Source organism: Sinocyclocheilus rhinocerous, unplaced genomic scaffold (assembly GCF_001515625.1).
Source record: "Sinocyclocheilus rhinocerous isolate Xijiao unplaced genomic scaffold, SAMN03320098_v1.1 scaffold875, whole genome shotgun sequence".
NCBI classification, from domain to species: domain Eukaryota; kingdom Metazoa; phylum Chordata; class Actinopteri; order Cypriniformes; family Cyprinidae; genus Sinocyclocheilus; species Sinocyclocheilus rhinocerous.
In genome coordinates this window covers 595220-606278 of record NW_015659463.1, presented here as the reverse complement: position 1 = coordinate 606278, position 11059 = coordinate 595220, and the positions used below count along the sequence as shown (strand labels likewise).

General features: G+C 37.3%; 1 protein-coding gene across 1 annotated transcript in view; it reads left to right on the top strand.

The window, feature by feature from the left end:
- Nucleotides 1–8631, top strand: part of LOC107723923 (syndecan-4-like) — a 13653-nt gene extending 5022 nt beyond the window's left edge. Inside the window, exons 2-4 of the mRNA XM_016532652.1 lie at nucleotides 6039–6242; nucleotides 6767–6968; nucleotides 7689–8631. Of these exons, the coding sequence (XP_016388138.1) occupies nucleotides 6039–6242; nucleotides 6767–6968; nucleotides 7689–7849 (567 nt within the window). The 3' untranslated portion in view covers nucleotides 7850–8631. The remainder of the gene's footprint in view (nucleotides 1–6038; nucleotides 6243–6766; nucleotides 6969–7688) is intronic.
- Nucleotides 8632–11059: the final 2428 nt, after the last annotated feature.

Sequence of the window (11059 nt, the reverse complement as noted above, 5' to 3'; positions counted from 1 at the left end):
GAAAACTATGGAAAATCATTTTAAATGTATTACAAAACAGTATTTTTGTCACCTTAGTAGGTTAATCATTATCTTAAAACATAACTTGCACTGTTTAATATTTTATTATTTTAAGTGTAATGGCCATGCTAGATAACGTGCTAATGATTGTGTTATGAATTAGGCATGAGGTGATTTGCATATGAATAGGTTTGCTTTTATTTATTTATTCAGTTGTTATTAGGGTGCAAAGCTCATCTGAATGGCTGTTGAAAGGCAGTGGACATGATAAATACTTTCGCCAGGATGTAATAATGATTTCTACATTGCTGTCCACTGGTCTATTAAATCGCTTTTGAGGCTGGAATGTTGGCACTGAACGAGAGTTTTATTTGCTGCTTGGGTGAAAGAAGAATTTGAGTTATTACAGCAACTCTGCTAGTGAACGCAGTTGTTTATTGAAAATAAATGCAATGCCTTATGCTGTCTGCTCTTGTTTTGCAAGTCATCTTGAGGCTCTTGAGGCCATGTAAAGGGAATCCTGTGTGTTCTAGAGTCATTTAGCAGACCACATCCGCAGTTCTGTTATTCTTTTCTGAAGACAGTCAGAACCTTCAGAGGTGCATTTATATAATTAATTCATTCATATATTCATTTGTATAATTCCCTTAGCACTCTTTTAAAGGGGTCATATGATGCGATTTCTATTTTTCCTTTTCTTTAATGTGTTATGTAGCTGTTTGTGCATGTATACGATCTGCAGAGTTACAAAGCTCAAAAGGATTTATTCTATCTAAAAGAGAAGGCTGATCCAGACCGGGCTAAAACGCCTCGTTCAAACACGCCCCCACATGTCTACGCCACGATGTGGAAATATTTGCGTAATGCCGCCAAATGTGCAGCACTTTATTTGGCCTTCCGGAAGTAGATGCAATTAGGAGTCATTGTTAAGATCTGTTTACAACAGAACAGCACAACCCAAATGTTCGAATTTGTGCAACGCATTTTATGGACGACAGTTTTGTGAACCTAGGAGAGTACGAGGCTGGCTGTGCACAAAGGCTATTTCTAAAAAAAAAAATGGGTCCATTCCGACTTTGCTATAACAATCTGGCGCTTCTGAATCAGTGACTGTAAGTATGTTTTGTTATTAGTTTAAGTATTTGCTATTGACTGTTCAAGTGCGGAGTTTTGCGCAGCACAGAGTAACGCTTTGTGTGTGTGTGAGGGGAACAGGGTCACATCACAGGAGAGTGAGCTGTCTGTCAGAAATCATAGCACGTCAGCTGTCTTAACCGCGGCTTGTGTACTGCATCATCACTGCGTCTGTCACGCGACTCTGTTGCCCTTTCGGGCTTGAACTGATGGTAAAACTAACAACATTATTAACTGTCTTGATATTTACTTTGAAAGATGAAGCTCGCGATTATGGTAAGGGGCGTTACATTTCCGACGAGTGCTTGCGGTGTTCGGCCAATCACAATGCACTGGGTCAGCTGGCCAATTAGAGCAGACTGCGCTTGTCGGAAGGGGGGGCTTTGTTGAAAACGACGTTGTGACGAGTGGGGGCGGGGCCGGTGGAGTAATTGATAATGAGCGACACCTGCACCACTCACCGGTCTCGAGTCCCACGGAGGAGCTCCGGAAGGATAAAAGGAGGAGTGATGAGAGAGGACCAGGCCTGGATTTTATTTTTGTGTTTTGGTTCTGTTTGTGTGCGACTGTCGTCCGCGAGGGGCTGTCGCGCTATTTTGTTGGTTTATTTTATTAAAGTGTTTAAATGTTTGCCGGTTCCCGCCGCCTCCTTCCCAAACTACAAACGGTGTTACAGACGTGTTTGAGAGAGGCGGGGCATAGGACCTACAATAATGTACAGTATTTGAAAAATAATGTGTTTTTGAACATTAAAGCATGTCAACATATTCTGTTACACCAAATACACAAAATAATGATCTTTAAAATAGCATCATATGACCCTTTTAAGTAGTAATTAATAGTTTGCTCATTATAACGTATTAGCAATTAGGTTAGTGATATCTGTATTAATCTGAATTGGCTTTACTAGTCTTTAGTAAAGTTTCTTTGTGGACTACACCCTCCCCCTAAGCAATGGCAATTCCATCCTTTTGTCTTTCTTGGCGTGTAAATGTTTGTACTCCTGAAAATACCAATTCTTCAAATAAACACCCGTCTGGGTGTTTCTCAGGTCTCCAGACTTGAGTTGAAGAAATCTTGGGAGTCTAATCACCCCATTGATGTTCCTACAAACACGGTGGTCTTTCACATCTAATAACACATTTATTGCTAACTTGCAGTATCCTGGATTACCTTTCAAGTTGTTTTCTTGAGTCTTGTAATTGTTCAGAATGCTCTTTTATAGGTCCTTTCATGTATAGTATTAATAATAATTCAGAGCCTCACCCATTATTGGATGGTTTTAAAGCTAGTCTTGAGACTTATTTGATTTTTCTTTTCTTTTTACTTTCATAATATATTTGATAATTTACTTTCTTATTGTTAAGCACTTTTTTGGTCAACTTTTGTTGCGTTAAATGTGCTCTATAAATAAAAACATAATATTAATGCAATAATGTTCATTAAAAATTGTCATCTGAATGTCACAAATTTCATATCTTTTTTTTGGCAGTGTGTAAGTGTTAATCTAATTTCTGCTATAAAAAGTAATTAAAGTGTAATTATGCATAGGATATATTAAATAGGTTGGTAACTTTACCTGTGAACGTGATTGTTTCATGTTGAATGCACATAGGTGTAATATGGGTGCTATTCTTTAGAGATGTGTAATATAGTTAATTGGTGAATCTCTTGGAAACCACCAAGAATGTATTTGGCTCATTTTTGATCCCAGAATCCAATCTAAGTCTCTGTTAACTTCAGGTTTTATCCAGTCAGGGAAGGTCTGTTTTCAGAAAGCTTGAACTCCTCATGTCCAGATTACACAATACTGATTGTTTGGGCTATTCAGAATGGCTCATTGTGTATTAAACAGTCTTTGACTTAATGGTGAGAAGCTTCATTAATGAAAGCCACCAACAGATAGAAGGAAAGCGTGATCGGTGATCGCACTTTCTGTGTGAGAATAGAGGCTGACAACAATGAGCCTGAATAGTCCTTTTTGTTTGGTTTAGTTGAAGATTTCGAAGGAAGAGTCCAATCCTGTTTCCTTCACATGCACTAATGCTTGAGGGCTTTGAACAGGTGTTGGGGTGAGAGTTTGGCGTGTGATTGAACAATGACGTATCGTTTAACAGGCAGGTGAGTCTTTCCGCCCCACTGCTGAGATTCAGCTGGGAGTGTAAGAATGAAAACACTGCTATAAATAGTTCCCGTAAAAGTGGAAGGAATTCTCCTGACATGCGAGTGTGTTTGTGTGCAAAGTAGGACATTCACTCTGTCCTGGGTGAGGAGTGTATCTCATGAGGAGATCATATGACACACAATACACTGGTAAATCCGATTGGTGGGAGCGACAGACAACATTTGTCTTGACGACTGAGGCTGTAATTGGTTGTGATCTGAAAGGACAACAAGGAGAGTCTTCAAACCACAACAGCGGATAATATCTGTAGTGTGAATCCCAGACTGAATCTAGGCATTTTGAGGAGACATTCTGTGAAATGTTCTGACTTTCTGTGACTTTTCAAACTCAGAAGGTTGCTTGGTAAAACTAAGATGCAAACAGTCGTGGTTATTTAAATTTTGGCCTTTAAACTCAAACAGTGAATAATCGCCTGATCACCATGGACAGTTTATCACAGTAATGGATGAGTCACTGATTGTGTTATCTTCTCTTTGCGTCTCCCATTGTGACTCAAGGGGAACAGATGCCAGACCATTTGTCAGCAGATGGTCGGATTTGCTCCTAGCTTTGCTAGTCTTGATTTGGGCCTGGTTTACTAAGCTGGTTCATTTACACAGGCTTCTCCCTCCCCGTCATTACAGCTCAATTTGAGGATAAGAGCCATAGTCATACTTGTCATCTTCATATGATACAGCTGTCATGAGGGTTGCCTAAGGGTATAGTTCACTCAGAAATAAAGCTTTTACTCATTTACTTACCCTTATGTCGTTTCAAATCTGTATGACTGACTTACTGTACTAGTCACTGATGCCAGATATGATTAGCAAAATCAATGGCATGAATAATAATTTATATTTCAGTTCAAGCTCAATTGTGCACCAGTTTTCAGACTGCTTTAATTGTTAGTTTTGTCCTTTTTGGATCTGACAGCGCCCGTCTCCATCCATTGTTTAGACAAAAGCAGCACAAACATTGATAAACATCTTCTTTTGTGTGAAAGAAAGTCATACGGGTTTGGAACATTGTGAGGGCGAGTAAATGATGACAGAATTGTCATTTTAGGTGAACTAAATGAACTATGATTCTTTTAAGAGCTGTTGTTATTTTATGTATTGGTTTTTGTTTCTTTTAAATGCTGGTGAGGGTTTTTTTGGTTATTGCTGAGAAATGAAAGACAAAAAGCATTATTTCCTGCATTGCGACTGAGAAATTGAGGGACTTTCTTTAGCAGTCCGTCTTAGTCTAGAGCTTTTAGTTTGGGTTGTGGGATTTTTTTTTTTTTTTTTTACAACTCTTTCAAGTGGCTTATATACATTTACTGAGAAGTTAATGGTTGCTTTTGAGAATTTAAGCATCGGTTTAATTGAACCACGGCTTTACGCCTCTTCACAGTCAGGGTATCCGCTGTACTTTCTTATACAGTTTTTTTTTCCTCAGAGCTCAGTATTTCATAGTGTAGGGGGATTTTGGAGTGGGGTTTCACAGCACTGTAAGGCTGAAAACCATAAAGTATGTCGGTCTCTCTCCCCACACCCTCTTGTGGTTTCTGTCGTTCTCTGTTTCTCGCTCTCCCTTTTTCTTTTATTATCTTCGAACAACAGAGCAGGCTAGAGCTGACTTGCAGTTTCATGTGGCGTTTACATGATCCTGGTTTTCCTGGAAAATGAGCCAGTCAGTCCCGCCGGTCTCCATTTTAAAAACACCTCCCTTTTGTGTCTAGAGCCATTTTAAGTATTGAATTTGTTTTTAAAAACTTGTATTTGCAATAAACTTGAAGTCATTGTTGCCTTACTGAAATCCTCAGTAAGGTGTGTTTGAAATTTGTCGAAGGTGGTTACGCCATGAGTGCGCACCTGTGCATTATGAAGGTTTTTGCTTTCCCGGTATGTGAAATTTTTCAGTGAGTCAGGTTTGATTAAATCTGTTTTTGACAGCGAGCAGGAGAGCGAGACCGATAAAGACCCTCAGCCCCGGTCCAATTGAATTCTTGCGTCGTTTTACACAATGGTGCCAAACCTGCACTAACTTGCCTCTTACCTCTCCAACTCGCTTTAAGGTTAAGACTGAATTGATTGTAAGACAATATAGTGTGAATCACAGTTGAGTGCCATTCAGAATAGAATTCAGAATCTTTTATTTTTATTTTTAAAAAAGAATGTTTTGATGTCCTGCAACCATAGCAACAGTGAAAACAGTCTTGACTCTTGGAAAGAGTTTTGAGTGAGAGACAAAGAGGAAAAGCAGACAAAACATAAATCAGTTTGTGTTATCTACTTCCTCCTGTTATGCTAATAGGCTTAGTTCATTAATTGTTAAAACTCATTGGCAGTGATTGGCTCTGCTAACGTGATTAACAGCATTGGTGTGTCTTAATTAAATTAAGTGTGCTCTCAGAACAAAAGTAACCTGTAGGGCTGGACAATAATTCAATATTAATATATCGTGATATCAATTTTGGCCATATCGTCCAGCCCTAGTAACCTGCATAACTTTTAAAGTGATATAAGATGTTTTACACCAGGTCTTAAACTCCAGTTTTGATTTGATGAGGTCTTAAAATCATTCTTGTGTCACTCAATAGTGACTGTTCCTTCGATTTCTGATGTTTGCATTGGATTACATTATGAAAGCGTGATTTTGCACATTTTTCTTTGGTGATTTGTCTTGGAACAAATGGTGCCAAGTGTAAATTTCTCATGTAAATTATTTTTCTCATGTAAATTATTTCTCTTTGTAGGTACGAGAAACCGAAACATGGGTACCTCTGAAAAACAAGTCGTCCAATGAGGATCTGGAGTCTTCTGGCGACTCTCCGAATGAAGACTTTGAGTTTGCTGATTTAAACCCAACTGACGATGAGGATGGCCTTGATGATGATGAAGATGATGATGATTATGATGGCTCAGGCTCTGGGTTTTTAGATGAGCCCACAGAAAGCGAGGTAGATATGATTTTTTTTCTTGATGACAAACAGAGTAACAACTATTGAGATACTACAGAAATGCCTGTTAGGAAACGAAACAATGCATCTTAATGAAGTTTTTGCCTACAACAAGTGAATCATTTTAAAGTGAAATGCTCTTTAAAGAATTTGTTTAAATTGGAATATTATATTTTATTATTACAGCAATTAAACAGACAGCACATCTTTCTATTGCGTTTTATCCACTGGTTTAATACAACAACAGATATTCAATGCAGCCAGTGTCATCTGATTTGTGACTCTTATGAGCAAATTGTTTTTAATGAATGTCAAAGTACTCTCAATTGAGTCACAGACTGACTCGTTGGTCTAAAATGACTAATTCACGGTTCATATCGGACTTGAATTGCCATTTTTCTTATGCATGCTTATAACTCATGAAACCATCAGTTGAATTACTCGCTGGTTGTTCATTTTTGTTGTACATGCAACCGATTTAACTTCTGTATTGACTTTCTTGTCACCATTTTTTCCTTTCTCAGACTGGTATCTTCAACAATAACCGGATCCCTGAATCTGAGGGTCCATTTGCACCGGAGCCAACTGCCAATAACGATATTCTGGTTAAACACAATGAGGTTGGCCGGCGTGGAGAACCAAAGCAAGACGATGACCAGCCCAGCAATGTGCTCATGACGCATGCTGGAGAAGACCACTTTTTCAACAATACAGAGGTGCTTGCAGGTGAGGAGACGGTTTGATTTGTTTGCAATAGTGATAGTTTGATATGCAAATTAAATGCAATTAATAAATATTGTCGGGCAAAATTTGAATATTTAAATATAGTAAAACTTTTAGTACATCAGCGGTTACGGTTTTGCTCTAAAATAAATTCCACTGCTTTGATGTTTTATCATCTAATGCAGTATTTTCCAGTGTTATTTTAGTATTTTTAGACTTTTTTTTTTTTTTCCTAAGAATTCTGAGTTTATATCTCACAATTCTGACTATATAACTCATGATTCTGACTTTATTTCTCACAATTCTAATTGTCACACAGCTCTAAAAATTTATTTTAGATGCACAGTTTCTCAGAGTTGCGAGATGTAAACTCAGAATTGTGTGGGGAAAAAAGTCTGAATTGTGAGATAAAGAGATTTTTTTTATTACCCCATGATGAAAGCGGCTTTTCATAGTTAAGTGCATGTCATTTTTATTCGTTTTTATTTTATATTTCTACATAGCTTTCATTTATTTTTATTTTTTTTTAGTACTTTAACTAATTTCAGTTAGCTGCCAAGGCAGCATTTCTAATTTTCAATTTTATCACCAATTATTTGTAATTTATTTCAATTACTGAAAATACAATAAGTATATTTTGAAAATCCACGCAGGCTGCTGGTGTCCATTAAGGCCGTGTCTGAAGGTTATGCCTCCCTCACATTTTCTATTTCTGTTTTCTAGCTGTTATTGCGGGCGGAGCAGTTGGTCTGGTCTTCGCCATCCTCCTCATCGTCCTGCTGGTTCACTTCGTTCTCCGCATCAAGAAGAAAGACGAAGGAAGTTACGACCTGGGCAAGACGCCCATCTACAAGAAAGCTCCTACCACAGAAATCTACGCATGAGCATCCCCACCCTCACATACCTTCTCTCTCTCTTTTGAACTATAAGCTCACACAGTGCCTCGGCCCGACGGGCCGCCGCCAACCTCTCACGTACCACAAAAACCACAGAAGGACCTCACACGAATAATTCACTCTGACTGGACATTTGCATTGAAATCTTAAAGTGACTCGGAGGGGATAGCATCAAAAGATGTTCTTGTCTTTTTGTTCTCACACTTATTGCCTTTTCACCTTGTGGCCCATTGTGTCCATAATTTTTTTTCTAAATAAAACACTACAGGGTGCAGTGGAGCCATTCACAAGTTAAAGGCTTTGGATTGACCATTGAACCAGCCGTTAAGAAAAACAGTCAATGTCACGATCGGTGCTACAGAAGGGATGGTTACTGTAGCCTTTTACGTTATCAGATGTCTTTTGTTTTTAAATCTGTGTGCTGTAAAACGTTTTATTTTCTTAGTAAAACATTCGAGGTGGAACCAAATTGAGGGCATGCAGTATACGTTCGAAACTAAATTCTGTGAGAGCAAAACCTGAAAATCGGTGTGCTATACTAATGTATACTCATTTCAACCATGGTGTTATGGTACATTCCTTATATCTGTATGTCATTGTTGTGGTGGTTTTGTGCGACGAGAGACTCGATCCACTACAGTGCTGCTTGACTGTCAGCTAAGCTACTTTAACAGGTACAGATGTTGTTGATTGAGAATCAGTTCACTGCAAACAGACTTTGTACATCCGGGGATCTGTATATAGCCATCTGAATAAAATGTACAACTTTGGTACTTAGCCATTTCTTGACAGCCTTTTATTTACCAAATATTTAAATGCCAAAATTTTTTTTATTGTTCTTATCTCATCCCGGTATTCGCTTTTGGTGTAAAACCTGTTCGTGAAATGCAGATGTTTTGCATTGAATCTTTCAGAAACATTTATGGAAATGTTATGTTTGAAAACAATGACCAATGCTAGTACTAACTTTTTTTCAGTGTTTTTGTAGATGTTCTTAATTCCTTTTTTTTTTTTTTTTTTTTTTTTTTTTTTTTTTTTTTTAATATATTGTCAATATATTTTTAACCCCGAATGAAACGTATAGCAACTCGAGGTCCTCATACAGCGAAAATGATTCTTTATTTAAAGGCTCTTGGTGAAGCTCGTGTTGCAGAAGAACCTGTATGTTTGAGTGTGTACTAAAGGGCCTTACGCAGGGCTTTGGTTTGGTTTGCATTTTGCTTGTACATGAACTTGTTTGTGATAGATGAACTTTGAATAACGGGACAGTCTTTAATATGTAATCGAATTGCTTCAGTGTTAACCTGGGAATTTCCACCTCTAGAGAAATGACTAAGCAGCTGTGTGTGTGTGTGTTTATCCAGCATGCTGATGCCTGTCTGCTTTGCTACCAAAACATATGAGCATACCAAGAGAATAAAGACTCTTAGTTTTCTTTTAGGATTGAAGGATAAAAATAGAAAATGAGAAACATTGACAGGATTCTTTAACCTAGGCCCAGGCTTAATCATGTGGCAAAAACAAATACAGTGGCTCCAAAAAGTATTCAACCACACTTCTTTTCATATGTGTGTTTGCACTTTTTTATTTTTTATTTTTTATTTTTTATTTTTATTTTTATTTTTTTTAAAGAGATAGTTTACATAAAAATGAAATTCATACAGTTTTGAAACAAGTTGGTGGCAAGTAAATGACAGAATTGTCCTTTCATTTTAAAATAAATGCCATTTGGTTTGATATTTTGTTACGCAATGATATTCATATATTTTTAAGCTTGGCGTAGAGTTAATACTTTTTAAAAAAAAAATTTATAACCGTTTAAGTGATCATCTGTATGATAATGCAACATTAAAATGGTTAATGACAGGGTGTGTTGAACGCATGCCCTCTCTGACCTCACACTTTCAGTTTATAGACCTGAATGAGTCCAAGAGCCATGAGAAACGAGGTAAATTCAGCACAAACAGCTGGTTAAGACATTCAGGAAAACCAACTAAAACTTGTTTAGTAACACAGATATGATTAAATGTCCTGCATGGGGAAATTCCCTTGTGTTTGATCATATCTGGCAACGTTGTGCTGTAAAAATATCTTAATGCAGATAGAAAATTTGACTGTTTCCATGATGAGTTTATCTTTTATCTGCTGGGGAAAAAACATCATGCCTCCGGTTACAGGTTGAATGGACTACACAAGGAAGTATATTGTGCTTTTTTTTTTTTTTTTCTTCTCATTGTACATGGAACGGTTTCATCATTAACACACACGCATTTCCTGCTGCGCATTTGAATGTGTATCAGAAAAACATGTTCAAACGGTCACGTATTACACCATCCTATTGGAAGATGAATGGCGCCTTTTCACTTTTAACTACTGACCGGGTTTGTTTACACAAGAGGTGGAGCAAAAGACTGGAGAAAACGACCGTTTGTCATATAAACGCTCTTTATAATTTGCTAAGTGTTTTTCTCATTGCTACTAGTTCAGCTCATTTTAAAGTAACTCCTACATTTAGATCAAACATAAGGAAGACCAGAACTAGTTGTCACTAAAATCTCAGTAGCCTAACTATAAGATTATTATCTTATATTTATATTTGTCACAATTACACAAATAAGAGTCTGTAACTACATAATGACAGTAGCTTTTAACAGATTAATTATTAGGACAAGGGTATTCTTAAATTAATGTCAGGTTGGGACAATTTGTCACATGGGGAATAAAAATTTTTACCAAAATATAACATAAAATGCTTAGGAATTACAACCACTTTTATACACAGTCCCCCCATTTTCAGGAGCACAAATTTTAATTGGACAAATAAATATAATCATAAATAAAATGTTCATTTTTAATATGTTGTTGAGAATCCTTTGCAGGCAATGACTGACTTAAAGGGGTCATATGATGCGATTTCAATTTTTCCTTTCTCTTTGGAGTGTTACAAGCTCTTGGTGCATAAAGAAGATCTGTAAAGTTGCAAAGACTAAAGTCTCAAATCCAAAGAGATATTCTTTATAAAAGTTAAGAGTCAACCACGCCTACCTAAAATGGCTCGTTCTAACACGCCCCCACATGTCTACGTCACGATGTGGGAAGATTTGCATAACGCCGCGCAAATGTCCACGCAAAAAAAGAAAGAAGGTGTAACTTTTTTTCTCGCTGTAGTATTGTTGCCGCCGCTGCCATGTCGTGAAG